The following is an 18,577-nucleotide window of genomic DNA, read 5'->3' on the forward strand; positions in this document are numbered from 1 at the left end:
GTATTTTTTCTATTCGTTTTTTTTGTGCATGACTATGAAGGCCGCAAGTGAGAAGGCAGTTAATTTCTTAAAGACTTCGTGCTTCTTAGGCACAATGAGTCATTTTGAATGTCCGGCCGGAAACATTGAGATATAATCCGAGGCCGGGACTTCTACAGCTGACGTCAGGAGCGAAGTGAGGCAGTGCCACTTGCTAGATTTAAGTGAACTCATTATCTGTGTACATTTGCAGTACTATCACATGGGCACTTGGCGCCTCCGAATACTGTGAGCTGTTGTGTAAATTATGCGGCATTGCCATTGTGACGTCTTGGTTGGCATTAACGTTGTGCAAGCTTTCTACGTTGTTTTTCAAACAGATATTCTCGGCGCATTATCTATTGTAGGAATGTGCCAAGTTCGAGACTTATCATCGTCATTGTCACGTACGCCTTATTATGCCGCAGAAACCTGGTTTCACGAGCATCACAAGGAAGAAGTGCTCGTGAACCTTCCGCCATCTAGTTAAGAATAACTTGAGTGATACGACGGGTGGTGTGGCAAAAGCTACACTGCCCGTGATCGTCGCAAGCGTAGTGCGACAGCGTATACACCAGCTAACCCGGCACTAGTAACTAGCAAAACACAACTTGGTCGTAACAGCGACCACCTCGGACACTTGGCGCACACCCAGTGAAAACAAAAACTACACAAAGCACGCCAAAGCACGCCAACATTCATGTGAGCCAGGAATCTTTCAAGTTTCATTTCATGGATTTTTTAGATGAAATATTTTTATAGCAACAAAGAGAATCAGAGATCTCTTGGTATACTAAAGGGTGCTCTTGAAGAAGTAAGCTCCATTATGCCTCGGTGATTATATATATGCAAGGAAAGACGTGTTCAAAATATTTATATCCTGACTCTTCCTGTGCTTCGAAGGTTCTTTTTTGTGTCAATAAGGCGTCCTCGCGGTCGCAAACGCGATAACAATGTGAGATAACCTGACACAGGTAAGCTTAAACAAGTTAATGTTCATAGTTACCGAATGGCATTTGTTCATTTAGTGTTCTTTGGAGGTGTCATGCAGGAGCGTTATCCTCATAGATTGTTGAAGTAAGCCCTCAAATTGTTTCGGAAACCGTCCTGAATCCAAAGGTCACGGAAGTAAGCATCATAGTGATTGTTTTCATTCTGTGTGTCAATTCTCGTAAATGCACTAAATTAATTTGACCTTTTTTTCTTTCTTTCCAGCTAAACCTGAGTAAGTTCACTGTCACAATGGTATACGCAATAATAATGTTAGGCTCGTTATAGCAAACATATTGCGAGTGGAAATGTTGTGGAATCGGTCTTCATGACTTTTTAAGAGAATTTGTGCAGATAGTTTAGGAAACACAGCTTAGGAAAAACCGGAGCCATTCTACTTTTCCGCAACATACTTTTAGAGGCTAGACAAGTAGTAGAAAGATTTCCAAATATCGCGATTTTACCTAGAACTAGGTGAAGTATAGTTGTTGGTTAGTTAATCACACTCGCTCTTTTTTTTAGTTTCGCCCTTTTTTTTTTCAAATCACCCGGAAACTCTGCCTCGTTTCGTGACAGCATCAGCCAGAACGGCAATCTGACAACATCCCTGTTGACGTCACGATCAAATCAGCTCGGCTTCTGAACATCGCGTTTCGAGCGCCTAACACAGAAGCAAAAAAAAAAATCATGTGGCATATATTGATTCATAGATTTCACCTCCTCGTCTTCAAAAACGTCACTGTGAACGTTATGGCCTTTCCCCACATTCTTGAATAATCAGTCTTCAACTCATTGTAAATGCGAGCGCAAAACTTCGACACGGAATACGCGAGAAATAAAATGCAAATTCATTTTCAGTTACAGTAATTGAAGAAGCAGCTACTAAATGCTTCTAGATTCTGTAGCTGGAAGCAATTGCTGGCTCCCCACCCCCTGGTGACGTGTATATATTCGCGCTTTATTTTCACTCTATTTCGCTATAGCTTCCAGGACATGACTTGCAATGACAAAGTGGTTACTGGTAGAAAAGTGTGACACTAAATGCCCGTGACACTTATCTCGCTCTCCCGGTCGGTGTTCACTCGGTGCTACATGAATAAACGGGCCCGGCATTAAAGGAAAAAATCTTCAAAACTGGCGGTCACCAGTAACAGTCGGACTGATACTTGAGAAAAAGAAAACAATTTATTTGGCTCATTTTTCGGAGAGTTTCAGCGTGGTGGTAATAAATCTGTAGGTTGCTGAGCACTTCAGTTATTTCAGCGAGGTTGCGTAGCGCGGAATGGAAGCGCACCAACCCAAGGCGTCTCGCGCACTTCCTCTTCCGCATGTATTGGGGCAGTTGACATTGAACAGCGAAGCAACAACAGCAAAAACAGAGTTAAGAAAAATACAGGAACACAGCGGGCTTGTGGGACCTTGCAGAATCGCCGCTCAATTTTAAGCGATCCTCCTTCTTTTGAGCAGCTGCATTTAAACCTACAGCTGCCTCAGATGAAACCGCACACGTTCGGACGCCGCCCGCATATGGCTCGCCCATTTGGATCCTCAGGCGCATATAAAGTACACTTTCGGGCACTTTCTTAAGGAATTGGTTTGCAGAGGCGATATTTTAACCACACTCATTTGCCATCGTAAACAGGTTTCCCATTGCGTTCCCACTTTAATGGTTAAATTTGACTTCCATGGCATTTGTTTGTCTCATAATAGCGAATAAAAATGCGCGCTGCTTGTAAGACACGCATATAACGCGTCAGATCGCTTGCATTCGTAGTTGATTTTGAAAGGCTATAAATAATCGGAAACTATGCCTATGCATCACCCATCACCTGCACCATATGTTTTCACCAAAAGTAAACAGGGTGCTTCGTTTAGCTATATATAGAACTAAACGAAGCACCCTGTTTACTTTTGGTGACAACATAAGGGGCAGGCGATGGGTGATGCATAGGCAAAGTTTTCGATTATTCATAGCCTTTCAAGATCAACTACGAATGCAAGTGATCTGACGCGTTATATGTGTGGCTTACAAGCAGCGCACAATGTGTATATATATATATATATATATATATATATATATATATATATATATATATATATATATATATATATATATATATATATATATATATATATATATATATATATATATATATATAGTTTTTTAGATTTTTGTAGTTTCTAGTTTAGTTTCAGGATTATATCAGAGATACTGAGTGCGAATCTCCTATACTACATGGCAAAAGGAATGCAAAAAAACAAAACCAAAGCACAGTTCAGCAATTATTTGCCGCGCTTCAATTTAAGCCATATAAACGTTACTTTGCGAACACATTACACAACACGTGGTCGTCATCTGCATCAAATGCAAACTCGGTGCACGTGACGGACAGGTATCTCGGGACATAGGGAAACTTAGCTGATAACGGCAGTATGGTGCTTTTAAACACTCGCTTAAGTAATAATTTGCAAAAACTGTCAATAACTGACACTATTGACACTGGACACGTCTCCCGCATAGGATTCTCCCCGTTTTAAAAAAAAAGAAAGTTCAATATTGTGGCGCGATAAATTATTTCAGAACACTGGGCAAACTTCCCGCGCCGTTCGTAATAAGCGCTCCTGCATAAGTAACATTGTACAAATAGTGTTGTTACCATTTACAGTCTAAACCCTTAATACATGTTACCCGTTATATCCTCACCCCCTGCCCCCGTTCTACGCAAATGTGCAATTGCTACTTCCTTTGGTCCTCTCAGAACAGCGGGGAAACTGTCCAAACGTTTCATATAACGCACCCAAAGAGGCAGGAATCCGCGTTTTATAAATTTTTTTTCAGCTACTTATTGACCCAGACTTCTTAAAATCTGCCTTGTCATTGCCTTTATCATTTTGCTATTATTGATGTTACGTATTGCTTACATTGCGCATTGTTACTGTTTGTGCATGGGAAACGGAAAACGTGTGGTTGATGTGCGGCCTTGGCTCCTTTGGTCAAAAATTGTTTCAAAATGTGCTCGAAAGCGTTATACGCTGCTAAAGTGGCAAACGAGTAAGTCGTATGTCGGCAGTGTTTAAAAGTGTTATTTTTAAACGAAGACAACTGAACTTTCTCATGCAGCAGCTCCGAAGAAACAGCTCCGATGGAAAGTGCGCTGCCTGAGGTGGAATAACGTTGCTGATTTTCTTTCTTTTTCCCCTTTTGAAGTTTGACAACCGCTCTTACTTTGAACTTCTTACTTTGAAAGGTGCAAATTATCATCCTCCCGACTGTAGCACGAAGTTGCATTCGCTACACGAATCTTTCTGCTTCACGACCCTCCTTGCGGTTTTCCGCAGGACTGCTTTGCCAATCGATACTTTGTTTCACATACCTCAGTGTGCAACAACATCTCCCTTTCCACTCCCAGGGAAGAAGGCACGGGCATGAGATACGTGCTGGCTGTGTGCGGCCTGATCATAATATTCGCACTCGCCACAGCTGCCGTGCTGTTCCTGTTGGCCTACCAGGTTGACAGTAAGTATCCATGGTTCTAACTGATTTTGTGACAGTGCCAAATAAGACACTGTTGGAAATACATCATTCTAATATAGACACGCGTACAGAGCATTACGCCAATAGGCAGTGCTAGAAACGTACACGTTTACTGAATAGCTCCATTAGCCCATTAGCCTTCCATGATGTTTATTTCATTTCCTCACCTTGCATCGCTCACTACCTCTCAAAATTCACGGATCTATGAAAACACAATAAAGTGAATATCTCTCGATAGCCCTTTATTATGTAATTCTTTGAGCCCAACTGCCACGAAACTGTGAACTGTTTGCAAAGGCCAGTTTCCGTGCATAATTTTACGTTTGAAACGCGAGTGAATGGGTCCTGTAACGCTCGCAAAACAGGCGTATTTTTTGTACCAAAGCAAGAAAGAAATTGCAACGCCGCTCATTATTATCACCCACATGAAGTGATGCAATGGCCCAGAATGCGTGGCTACTCGGCATTAACTTTAGTTAGTCGCCGCCCATGGATGCCAGTGGCGGCATTCTGGATGCCGCACAATAATATTTAAAAAAAAAAAACGGAGGCGACGTGCCGGGGTCTGCGTCATATTCAGTGCATCATATTCAGCACTATAATGAGATGGGTATATTAGGAAGTTTAAACATACGCGGGCTCTGTGGCTTTATCAAAATTGATTCAATAGTATACACTACTTGCTTATAACCGATTTAAGTAAACTACAGTTTCATTGCATTTGTTCTTTAAATGCGCTGTGACGCTATATTTTACCAAAACAATTTTCCATCGTGCCGCGTTCCTCGTATAGAAAATGAAAACACTAGGCAAGATGAGTGAAATTCATGCTTTCGATATAACGAATGCAATCGCTTTTTACGTTGTTGCTGTTGTTTTGAATTTATTCGTTAAAACAGTGTAGTACGGCGACTCGAATTTTCGAAGCTGCCGGCGTAACAATGCGAACGTTTCTTTAGCTATACCTGCATAGAAGGTGAGGCCACCCACTCGATTAGTCTGCTGTTTCGTAGACTATGCGATTTGAACGTAGAGTCTGCGAATTTGTAGAACGAAATATGGTGTTCTATACTAGGGTTAACACAATTTAAAAAATGTTGCCAGCCACACGAAGGAGACTCCCACTCCTTAAAAGGAATTACTGCAATAAACACAAATCTTTTGCACGTGAATTCGAAATGCTCATTTCTAATTATTAGCAGAGTTTAGCTAAATAATCTTTAGGCTAGTACTTGCATGGCACATTTCGCAGTTTAAAAATTGTAGGCGATGAATTCGTAAGCCATATTCAATGGCAACAAATATAGAGCACGACATCAGGGGCGCTATAACGTAAAACTATTCCAAACTTTTCTATTCCAATTCTGCTATCAGCCCTCCACGATTGGTCAAAAACTTTTTTCGACCACCCCCACTTCACCTGTCTGTCACGCGACGTCACGAACACCGCGATAGCGCCCCATCTGATATGATGCGTACATACTAATTATACATGATTTGACAGAAAAAGAAAAACAGTTATTCATGATTCGACCCCTTTTCGCCATTAGTCCTCGGCTATTGGTAAAAAGCTTTCGGGCTGCACCCACTTCACCTGCCTGTCATGCGACGTCACAAAACCGCAAAAACTCACCGCGTCAAAGTGACGTGTACGCGATAAAGATGCATTAATATGCCGAACAAAACTGAATTTTTTTCGGAATAGCTGCAGGCTGCCCCGTTCCGTAAGGAATAAAAGATAGCTGCCGCCGATCGCTGAGACGCTGGCTACTCGCACCTGCCGGAGAGCATGGGTGTATTTGCGTATAATAAAACTTCTTGCGTGGCCGTGTAACGTTTTCGAGCACTTTCGGCACGTTTACCACCTCATTCTGCCAACTCTTCTTTGCTGAGGGTCAGTTTTAGCGTCATTCTTAAGCTTCCGTTGCATGCCGCCGCGAATTTAGACAAGTCACCGCAAGCTAAGTAGGGCAAGGCCGACCAATCGCAGACGCCGGCACCACCCTCTTCACCCGGTTATCGATTTTCAGTGCACTGGCTCTGCCCCAGTGAATCCCTCTCCACTTGAGCGTTCTCCTCGCCTCTTGTCAGCCAATCAGATACGACAAGCCGCTCAGTGTAGGCGATGTTATTCGTTTTTCAAGCGAACAAAAGTGACCTCCTATGAACGAGGAGAGTGTTTGATTGGTCTGTACAGACAACCCTGTGGGTGACCGCCCGGTGCTTGCGTCGGTGGTCACGCAAATTTGACGTCAGGAGATTGGAATAGAAACATATTGGAATAGTTTTACGTTATAGGGCCCCAGTTTCGCGATATGCGTTCCCAAAATTTGAGACAACATAAATTTGGCGTTGAAGTTACTTTGCTTCAATTCATAAAAGAAAAGTGTTTTCGTAAAAAAGAAAGCAAACGAGACAGCGAATTTTTACGGAAGTTTGAGTGCATGGTTATCTGAAAACTAGTTTTATAACTTCTAAATCCTTTCCGAATGTATGTGCCCCGAGAACTAGTTGACTTGCAGTATGTGCTTGTGCCTATGGTAATCTTGTGCCTTAGAATAATTAGTGAAATCACTGATTAGTGATGTTTTGTTAATATGTCTAACAGATAGTTTTATGTCTCGTGCTAGTGGTGCTTGCCTCACTGAGTAATTTAGGTTAATGAGTAGATCTGTGCTAAATTGATGAGCTGATTGCTTTTAAAAATTCCGCAACCACTAAAATGAAACACCTGGCATATGTGCATTTCGATGCCTAAAATTAGTCGTAAACAGACCCTGCGTTTTGCGCCTATGTGTGTTTTGTGGCCGCCGTTTCGTGCCGACTAACAAGTTTGCTCTTAAAACGCCAAGTTGAACTGCAACGTGTCTTGAACATTGCTCAGTGAGACAAAAACATGCTGTAGTTGAGAAATATACGATAACTCTCGCCGAACATGGGGTTCGCACTCAATTCAGAGAAACAGAATCGAGAGAGAGAGAGAAACAAAAAAGAAACTTTCCGGCACGTAATTTGCTCTTGGAGCGCAACCGTCACTGTTGACCTACGCCACGAACGTAAACAACGCCCAACATTCAATAAGTAACCAAGCACCTCGCAAAGATGCGGATAAGGTAACACATCATCACGGCTGGTTTCTTTTTTTTTGTCTTTTTTCGCTAGGCTCCGAGGTGAACGACGCAGTCGGCAGCAACCGATCCGGCGGTGGTGACGCCCCACCTCGCATGGCAGTCCCCGCCGTCGAAGAGATAAGTACCTCTGTGAGTCATGGCGTCTACCACGAATCCTGCGAGACAGAACCCCGTGCTGCTGCAAGACAGCTCGCTTTAATTGCGAAGCTTTCTTTGCGAAGCCTAGCGGACTTTCTCGATCGCGATGGTTGCCGCTGCTACCGCTCCCTGGCCGAATATCTCGCTCGCTGGGCAGCGTTCACATAACAAATTGGCTTAGCGTCATGCGCGGTCGCGTGGATCACGTGAGTGGCGTAGTCCGGTTACCCGCGACATGCCACGCAGGCATGTCATTACTGTGCTGCAAGACGCGATGCTGAAGGTGGAACAGTTTTGTACATTGTATTTAAGCGGGGGCTTCACTTGACATTGGCTTCACTTGACATTGGCTCTTACGCGTGTATTGTACGTGCATTTTTTTTTTATTGCATTGGCATACATTACGAGGAGTGACTTGCTCTGATCTGTCTGAAGTCGGCATCGCCACAGTGTCTGCCGTAAGCGAGTCACCTCAAGCGGGTTCGCAAAGTTAGAACGGGCGTCTTAGCGACGACTGCATCTGAATGTGATAAAAATTTCTATTTTTTGGAGACAATATTCTGAGTGGTGGTGAACATCGAAATTTGATAAATAATTGCAAATAAGTCATCAGCAACGTAACCGCCAGCTAATATGTACTCGCCGAAACTTCTCTGGGTTACCGGCATTGCCTCCCGCACCAGTAGCAACGATTGCACACTAACATACATGCTTGAATGCCGTAGTTATCATTGCATAACAACAAAGTAATAGTTTTATATTTACCGTTTTAATTGGCCGGCTACCCTGTGTTGCTGCATAGGTATACTTGTGTTTGCAACAACTACCAACTTTTTCCACGCCTTCTCTCGTATTAGTAACCACTTCCGCCTGAAATGTCACTTCAATTTAAGAAATTTCAAGTAAATAAAGAGGTTTATTGCCAAGTGCAGAAATGTCATATTTTGAACAGGATAGTAACTGTGTATTCACAAAATGCCCACTAAACGCTTTAAGTAGGTAATGAAAAGAGGTCTCAGAAATGACTAACGTACTTGTTACAACTGGTAGTGACTATCACACCCATACGACATTTATACACTGTTCCAAGGTAATGGTAATGCTGTTACACAACATCAATCAATCAATCAATTTTTCAATCAATCATCAATCAAGCAAGCAATCAAAGGTGTTTGTTAAAGTTCCCATGAACAACCTCGAGGGTCTTGGTGGTGGCACACTCGGCAAAACAATGCACAGAAAAAAAAATAGTGCATACCCGCAGATGCACACACGCACGCGCACACACAACATAAAAAAAGATAAGTTCGCGAATACAGATTTCAACAGATCATAAAATGTGTACGCGAAGAGAATACAAAATAAAAGTGGAGAAACAGAAAAGGATTACAGAATGGTGGAACACAGAACAGACGAGAGTTTTTGTTCAGTTATTGAAATTCCTCTGCAGTTCCTCTCAGCAAAATATTAAAATTAGGCATGAGGATATCCAGGAACTCTGAATGGGCGTTATATGACGCCTGCACTCTAGATGGTCACAAACATTGGAAGGTCACAAAAATTGTAAGGCTGAAAGTCGCGCTGTTCCCTTGTGCTTTTCTGCGGTATGTAAAAGGGCACATTAGAAAGCAAGTGCGAGCAGCAGATTTTTCTATGTGTTAACTTGAGGAGAAGATAAACATCCGATTTGTTGCGTCTACAGGTGAGGGCACATAACGGGAGCATCCGTGTCAGCTCCACGGAGATGGAAGGTTTTCTACGGAATCGATGTTTAAATATGGATGCGAACATTTTTTGCACACTTGCGAGAAGCTCCCAATTTGACCTACAAGTGCCGGCACAAATGACGGAGGCCTACTCAAGAACTAGACGGCATATGCTCTTACATAATGTTACCAATGGCCCAGGTTGTTGGAAGTCTCTCGTCAACCGACATAGTTTCTCGAGCATTCGAGGTGCATGCTGCTCATCTGTTGAGTATGGGGTGAAAAACTCAGAGTCATCGAAGTACACTCCAAGCTCCTTTGTTCCCTGAGTTCTTAGCAGTAGAACGTTTTTTTCACGCTATAGGAAAATAAAGTCCTGCTAGTCTTCCGCGTGAAGGTTACAATTTTCGCTTTCGATGCGTTTATGACCAGCTTGTTTCCAGCGCACCATGACGCAAAATTCGCAATGTCTTTCGGAAGAGCGGCGCAATCATTATAATTGTTTACCGCTTTGAAAAGTTTCGCGTCATTACCATATAACAAAACTGCAGTTTTGAATGACTGCCAAAATGTTGTTAATAAACAGTGAGAAAAGAAGAGGGCCGAAGACAGACCCTTGAACTCCACTTTTAACCGCATAAGTGACGACTGACCATTCACGCTAACGTTGGCGTACGGTTCGCATAGGTAGCTTCTTATCAGCGCTGTGACAGATTGGTGCAGATCAAGTTGTGTCAACTTTTGAAGGAGTATTTTGTGGCATACAACCTCAAAGCCCTTGCTGAGGTCAAAATAAATGACATCGAGCTGTACTTTTTTATACACTGCTGGACAGGCATGCATCATGAAGCTAACTAGGTAGGTAGTTGTGGAGAGTCCTGATGCGAAACCATGCTGCTGAGGACTGATAGTACCGAATGATAGCTGTAAAGTTAAGAGGCGTAAGTTATACACAGCTTCGACGCTTAGCGTTGGATTATACACGCTACATAACGACACCAAGTGCCGCAGTCAACTGTAATTGGGATTGCTTTCTCACTAAACGAATCCCTTGCACCATTAAACACCGCACACCATCATCATCATCACTCCACGAAAAGCAAATAAAATCAAGGAAAAACAGTCTGACTGTAAGCTCTATATTTACAGCGGTAGCAAGTTCACTTTTGCTATTTGAAGGAATACATACTTTTTGTTGTATTGTGTTAGAACGCGCCTCCTCCCACGCCTGATCCCCCAGCCTCACGCGCCACAGGAGAGGGCACACATCCGGGCTGCGTTCCTCACTCGCTCACACGAGATTGAACCGCGTTCGCCGGCTCACCCTCACACGCTTTCACTCATACGGTACTTCACGGCGACGGCGACGGCAGAAATGCGCCAGGAGTGTCCACATAATTGCTATCGCGATAAAAGCCCACGTTGCAAACAATGCCGCGGTTACTATTGTCACGTCATAATATCTCACGCTACTGGGTCCCCGTCCTCCCTCTAGCCCCTCCCAACAGCGCTACACACTCAACCTAGGCGACGAACGACACCTTCGACCTCCAGCACCGTGGCGACACCGATGGCGACGGTGACTGCGACGGTGACGACGAGCAGCACGGTGCCTACTATGCCCTCGAGTGAGTTTTCAGAAATATGTCATGCACGCTGTAATCGGGTCGCAGAAAGTGTCAACAAAAACGCGGTTGTCACGACGATACCTTGATGTCACGATAGGTAGTGAGGTCGAAATTCTGCTTAGTTGACGTACCATGAATATATAGGAGAAATCTAGCGTAGCCAAACTTCATAACTTCAGAACTGTGTTCTTTTACAACAAGTAAGTGGAAGTATGTGGAAGAGCGTTAAAGGTGACAAAAATAAGCTTGAATATTTAGTGGTGCCAGCTGTTGTTGAGATCCTCCCATGCTGGTCGCAGCAGTGGATGAATGCACTTATGCAAACACAAATGAGGTGCCAGGATTCGATACCGATTACTACACGATCGGGTAACAAAAAGAAAAATAGTTCTAAACAGCCAACATACAACGTTCACTTTATTACATATCTGAACTCAGATGTGATGTATGCTATACAAAAGAATAATAAAATGCTAATAAACGCGGTTAAGTACCGCGTGACCGTCGTACGCGAATTTTTGTTCAGGCTCATAGATGCAATGTGAACAAAATTACTAATAGAGCAAAGACTGAAAGAACGAGGCAGATAAAGCAAGGTATACCTTGATTTTTGTTCAGTAAGAACTGTTTGCTAAAATGAGAGACAAACAAAAGTGGTTCCAGATAACGAACGTCATTAGTGCGTCACCTCCAAAAATACCCCCAGGGATAAAAGAAATCAGACTACAAAGCCAACCTTCTGCTATCAGCGGCACCGTCATTCATTTACTGTAAAGAGTCGCAATGTCTCTTACAAGGCTCTTTGCTGGACTATTTTGTTCATGATATAACGTAAAATCAAAAGCGCAATATGAAGTCACCGACAAGACTGAACACAACGAAGTGCTTTTAGTGTTGTCTTGTCCGAGTCTCTTTTTTTTTTGTACTCTTTTGATTTTACGTTATACAATATGTCTCCACTCTGCTAAAATCTTTTTAGGCGATTCGATTTCAAAAACTTGTGAGTAACCTTTTCTCTCGTACTATGTCGAACGTTCACTTCAGGCTTGCTGTATCATGTGTTCAGCACACGGCATGCCTGTCCTTCCCTCTGCCGCCCTGTTTACTGCGTTTTTTCGTTTTCGTTTCGGTGTTTTTTGTGCTGCCTTCCCCCTTACATGTACGAGCGTTTGCCCAACATTCGGTGCCTACGACTGCCTTCACCCGAGAAAACTGGTTTCTCCGTGCACCCTATGGTGGTGTGATATTTTTATTGAAACAGGCAAGAACGCAATGTCGCTAAACGGTGGCAAAATGGCTGCGAGGCGTTTATACCTGCCTGCGTACGATGCTGCGCTACGCGACAATTATTGTACAGACCCAAACTGCATGAAATGCCTTGAATGTACGCTGGATTGCCAAAATAGTATACTTGTGGAATAACTCAGGGTAAGCGATGTCTTAGTAAACCAAGAAGAAAAGACGAAGGGACACGTGCCATTTAGAATCCCGCAATATCACTACCTCACATCATTGATATTGAAGGCCTCTTCCCGGGACTCAAATTGGGTTTGTCTATTAGCAAGGATTACATTGTGTTCTACCTTCTACAAGCAATACATTCTAGTTAGTTTTCCTAATTTTTGTGCAAGACAAACAGCCGGTGCATGCAAATACACCTTGAAATCCGTGACGTCGAACAAACGTTCCGGCGATGCGGTTGGAGCATAAACTTAAGAGGGACCGAGTGATTCCAAGAGCTGTCATGATTATTCGATCCAAACTCGAATGGAATAATAACAGCTCCTTGAAGCAATCAAATAACATATTTATTGAGGTCAAGTACCCAGAGTTGACGCAGATTATGAGCTGAAACTCTGCAGAAGAGTAAAAGCTTGATCTGGAGTGCAATTAGACCGATGCTTCCAAGTGATGTAGCTATTTCTGACGTACTTGGCAAGAAAAGCAAATGAAAGCATTCTTGTAGTTCTATAATACAAACCTTTGAAAATAACACACTGAAAATGCAGTCAAAAACCGCACAGCACGGGATGGAACGAAGAAATCATAGGCCTAACGGTACAGGCTAACAGTGTATATTAGCATACCCATGGAGGTGTACATTGTTCTAGTTTAAACAGAAAGGAAGAAGTAACATTTGGAATATGATGCAATGCAAACACAGACGCAATGGTCTGTTAGAGTAACTAAATGGGTTCAATGGGATGTAGGCGAGGTCGGAGGCAGTAGAGTGTTACATAGCGTTACGTGATTAGGAAATTTGCAGGAATGAGGCGAGAACGGCAGATATAGATCAGATGATATTGAAGATCCTGTGAAAGGTTTTCTCCCTCGTAATGGGATCATGTCGCAGACGCACGCTGAATTTTAATGATCGCTGAAATCAACCCAGTTGAATAAACAAGAGACATTTCTGTCGATACTACAGACATTTCCGTCGCAACTACAGAAATTTCTGTCGTGACTGCAGAAATTTCTTCCGTACGACAGAAGTTCCTGACGTTTGTGTAGTCGGGAGAGACATTGCTGATGCTACGACAGAAATTCTGATGTCGCAGCTGTAACATTTATTCGCGATTGCGAAAAGTTCGGAAGTCCCAGGAGAAAGGTTCTGTTGCGAGAACAAGAGTTCTGAAGTAGCAGCAATATTGTTCTATCGCGGCAGCGATTCTGACGTTATGACGGAAATTCTGACGTTGCGACAGAACCATCGTGTCGCGATGACCAAGAGTTCAGAAGTCGTAACAGAAATGTTCTGTCTCGTGAATAAGAGTTATGAATTCGCACCGACTTTCTGTCGCGACAGCGATTCTGAAGTTGAAACAGGAACTCTCTGTCGCGACGGCAGGCACTTTTTTTCGTGGCGTTAGAAATGTGCCACTTTCTATCGCAACAACATAAGTTCTGACGCCGAGACAGAAGCACTTTTCGTTGCGACGCTTTCAAATTTTACGTCAGTTTAAAATCAGTGGTGTGCACTCTACTTTACTCTTGCGTGGTATTCAATGGTGCGTCCTCTGAATACGGCAATGCTGCTAGCACCGACACCGGCATTAAAATTGTCGTAATTGTGCCGTGACGATGAGGCACCCGCCATCACCCTGCACCCTCTTCCTCATAATCGGTCGTTGATGGAAATCAAAGCGTCTGCGGGAACGGCTACGTATCTATTTTGTTTTGGTTTGTAACATGAGGCACACAGGCCTGTGGACTGACACGTGGTGTAACGCTGACAGATTAGTTAATTTCGCAGAAATATTTCCTAAACTTTTGCTAAGCGGAAAATAAGTTTTGGGTTCCGCTAAATTGGGTGAAAATCCTTCTCGCTCAGCTGTCGGTGTTCGGGCACAAGCGCTGCCCTGAGAAACGGGTAGGCTATTTAAATGAGCATTTATTCGTGAATGTTTATGTACCTCTGTTGCGCTGAAGATAGGAATTATATGCGCGCTTAAAAGTGTAAAGAGCGAGTGACAGCTGTCGAAATTAGCAGCAACAACCCTAACAGTGTCCCCGGTCACCACGTCTATTTATGAATTTCTTAACCGGTATAGGTATCGTAAAGCGAAGTTGATGTTCTAGCACTTCACGGAGTACTGGCAGATGGTAACACTTCTCTTTTAGAGACGCGACTGTTGACGTGGCGAAGTGAAAGCGAACCCATTGCTCTCTCATCATACAAATGTAAAGAGCAGCCAAGAGAACGATTGTTACTGTTGACATGGCTGAAATGTACCAGTCTAACTACGTTCGGCGTAGTGCAGTGGTAAGATAATTGGATTAGAATCATCATGTCGCAAGTTCGGATCCCCGGCGAAAATTTTTGTTCACTTTTTACTTTTTTGCACTAACACATTTACGTAGCCCTAAAGACATCTCTGTCAATTTTCAATTAGGTGTAGCTGAAGAACTACAGAACGTCGGATTACAGAACATCCCAAAATACGCCAGTCTGAAATTTTGTCTTGTGTTTTTTCAACTCGGAAAGATTAGTAAACTACGCCAGCCCCATCGCCTTCATTTTGCGGCGTTAATGCAGAAAGAGCCTACCAGGTGCGCGGATTTCAAAACGCCTTTCGTTCCATTCGTTATAGAAAGCGAGCGCATGACCATGGTGTAAATAGCATAAGAAATAATAAGATAACGAAACCTATGACGACGACGATGACATAATGATAATGAGTATGTAGAAGTTCTATTTTATTGGCACAAAGAGTGCTTATGCCTTAGCTATTGATGATGATGATCATCTTCTTCTAGAGTTTATATTGGCATGTCTCTTAACCGCATGAGTACTAAGGCGGTGTTCTGCTATTAATAAACTTCATTTGTTTGACAGCGCTCGCCCATATGTCCTTCTCTTCGTGTTTCCGTCTCCTTCAATGCGGATTTCAAGTATAAGCTTACATACTTTGTGCCCTATGGGTCATACTTAAGAACAAGTACTGGCACTCTATGGCCATATACTCGGCCCCTGCGCCACGAAACGCCAATTCATCATCGCGAATAAGTTGATTGATGACGATCACGGCGACGGCCATTTAACTGCACTCGCTTTCATTGGTTCTCGTAGCCCAATCGACGACGACACCCCCGCCGCTCATGTGCTCGGTGGGCTCGACTGCGGCTGCCATGAAACCGCTGTTTCCGCCCGACAATGCGTGCGACATCCTGGTCTTCACTCACGTGCGGGTCTTCAACAGGACGGTGCGTGCGGTACTCAGCCAGATGAGCTTCGAGGCGTTCAGGAACGTCTGCGCCGTCTATCGGCAGACAACGTGCGGCCTCTCCTTCACCTCGACGTGAGTGAACGTGACACTCCTGACAAGACGCTCGCGACGTGATCCACCAATGGGTGGGGGGTGGGCGACAGGGGAGGGTCTCGGCGGCTGTGTCAGAGGTCGCTCGTTCGATTCCCTGCCCAAGCAGCTAATCTTTCTTCTCGTAGCCCCAGTGTTGCTTCAGGACGTTAAACCCCATCGATCTGAAGCTGTGGTTTCGTGGCTGCAGAGAAACGTTCATCGAGACGAGCAAAATGATTCGAAGTGGCGCACGAGGTCTCGGAATCGACTTCCGATCGCGGCGGCCTTGTTACAATGAAGGTTGGAATTTCAAAATTAAAAAAATGAACGCTAGCTTACTATAGAGGACCTCGTATAGGCATCCAACATCAGTAGGAGACCTCTCGCATTAGCTTCAGCATGTGTCAGACACTAGGGTCGCTCAATCAGAATCTGCCATTTCCGGTCATTATTATATGAGCGGCTTTTTTGACATAACGTCTTCTATTATTGTATAATATAAGCCACAAACATCACACACGAATGCGGCTGGTCTGGCAATAAGCAGTGAACGGTTCATCTACCATTCAAAGAACCCCGCAATGATATAGACAGTAGCTCAAGGGCAGCGTGTCTGTAGTTGTGGTGCGAATGCGGGAGGACTTGCAGGAACCCATAACGTCGTTTTCACAAGCTTGCCACCAATCAGTTCTAATTAACCACTTCGTAGAGTTGACCAAGCGAGAGAAAGCTAATAACGCTTTTCTTATGAAGCAGCCGCTTTGCTTCGATGACTCTCCTCTGCAATATATGGGCGCTGATTTCATAATACAAAGTAGGAGAAGGCAGTCAGTAGAAACCGCGGAGTCATTTATTACTTTAGTTACGCGTTCTATAGATCTCCAGAAAACATATCAGGTTTTTGTTTTGACTATCGCAGTTTCTAAGAGTCGCCTCTACCAGATAGCGCGATCGTAACCATTGCATTTAATTGCTCCAGGAGGCGGACCGCCCTTTTACAATTCTACAAAATTTCGAGCACATATTGCAATACACAACTTCAGTCGGTTTACTTACAAGGCACGCCCCTTCGAACAAATTCTGAGGACGGCACCAGTTTGCGTTAAAAGCGCTTTCAAGCTTGTATTTAAAGTGTAGTGTTGTTCCACTGACTTCATTAGAAAAAAGAAACAAGAACACTTCGTTTCATGCTTTCAAACCTGAAAATAACTGCAACGCCAATCAACTTCTTCCTCGCACAGAGTGGGAACGAACATTTCCAAACTGGTACAGTCCTGAGAATCCGTTCGAAATGGATAGGGCTTGCCAACTCACCGCCTATAGTTCGTAAAGTGCGAATTGTGCCGTAAAGTGATGGTTAAATAATAAATGAGTAAAATCTTGTTTCCCCATGCATTTTGATATCTTGCGCAAGTAATGAAGTGAAATGGCACAATGGCTAGAATGTTGCTATCTAGAACACGCGATTTTTAAAATCCTGTATAGTATAAGAAAACACCCTGCATATTATAGCGCTATTGTGTGAAATACGTATACTGTCCTTTGAAAGCCTGTAGACTTATGCCCTTCCAGTGCTTATCTACTATGGCCATTAGCTTTCTTTATGTATGCCCTCTGGATGTCCCTGCGCCAAGGTAAACTAAAGGAAATAAATGTCTTCGCGACGTTTTGCCTATGATTACGCAAGCAGTGTATATACACGGTTTAGTAAGAGAAAGTCCAACGCCAATAAAAAGAGAAACAAATTCAGAGGAGTTATGATGCCAAAACGACCATTTGAGCGTACGGCACGCCCTAAAGAAGATCGCGGATTAGGGTTCACCACCTGGCTTTCTTTAAACGTGCACCTAAATCTAAATACAGGAGTGCTTCTGCATTTCGCCATCACTGAAAGGTGGCTGCCGCGGCCGGGGTCAAACCCGCAACCTCAAGCTCACCAGATCAACGCTGCAACGACTTTTAGTACGGGTATAATGTACAAAAAATTAGAGGCGCGCAAACATCTTACGCAATTAGCAGACCATATAAATTGATTCTTGTTACCCTGGATTGTGGTGTAAACATTGCAGAGTATATATTGTGATGCAGGCGTGTTATTGCTCATAATCTTGTTTAGTGCGCTACCTTATATGTGTTTGCCTTTGGAAGATCGCTCACTTCAGCGATTCTCCATTTTATCTACGCTTACACTACATTGCACCAACTGTTACGGCGTCTGTAGATGTCTACAGGATGCAATATGAAAGTAGTCATTCAGGCTTAGATTTTCTGAGCGTAATATCCAGGATGTGGGGGAGCACAATTGGAAAATTGTACTAGTTAAATGGGGGGGGGGGGGGGAGTGAGCGCCGATTCACCTGATGCCGACATATCCCACAACTAAGCTAATAGGGGCAGGTAGCTAATATACCAGGGCTGTAATTTTTCTGAGCATCACAAAGCTAACCACTCTGCTTAGGGCACGCAATTTTTTATCTCCGCCCGGTGCTTCTGTAGAAGAGGGGTCAATATGACATTTGGCCGAATGATTTTAACGTGGCCGCTTTGCCCAAGTAAGAACTTTCCTAAACTGAACAGAATCTCATTGCACGTGGATATTGCTAGTTCATAACACCGTCTGCTCTGTCTCTGG

At 43.6% G+C, this 18,577-nt stretch overlaps 1 protein-coding gene across 1 annotated transcript in view; it reads left to right on the forward strand.

Annotated features, from left to right (window-relative positions):
• Nucleotides 1-4,424: 4,424 nt before the first annotated feature.
• Nucleotides 4,425-18,577, forward strand: part of LOC126534695 (uncharacterized) — a 31,248-nt gene continuing 17,095 nt past the window's right edge. Inside the window, exons 1-4 of the mRNA XM_055072936.2 lie at nt 4,425-4,525; nt 7,706-7,803; nt 11,014-11,146; nt 15,717-15,945. Of these exons, the coding sequence (XP_054928911.2) occupies nt 4,435-4,525; nt 7,706-7,803; nt 11,014-11,146; nt 15,717-15,945 (551 nt within the window). The 5' untranslated portion in view covers nt 4,425-4,434. The remainder of the gene's footprint in view (nt 4,526-7,705; nt 7,804-11,013; nt 11,147-15,716; nt 15,946-18,577) is intronic.

Source organism: Dermacentor andersoni, chromosome 7, assembly GCF_023375885.2.
Source record: "Dermacentor andersoni chromosome 7, qqDerAnde1_hic_scaffold, whole genome shotgun sequence".
NCBI lineage: Eukaryota > Metazoa > Arthropoda > Arachnida > Ixodida > Ixodidae > Dermacentor > Dermacentor andersoni.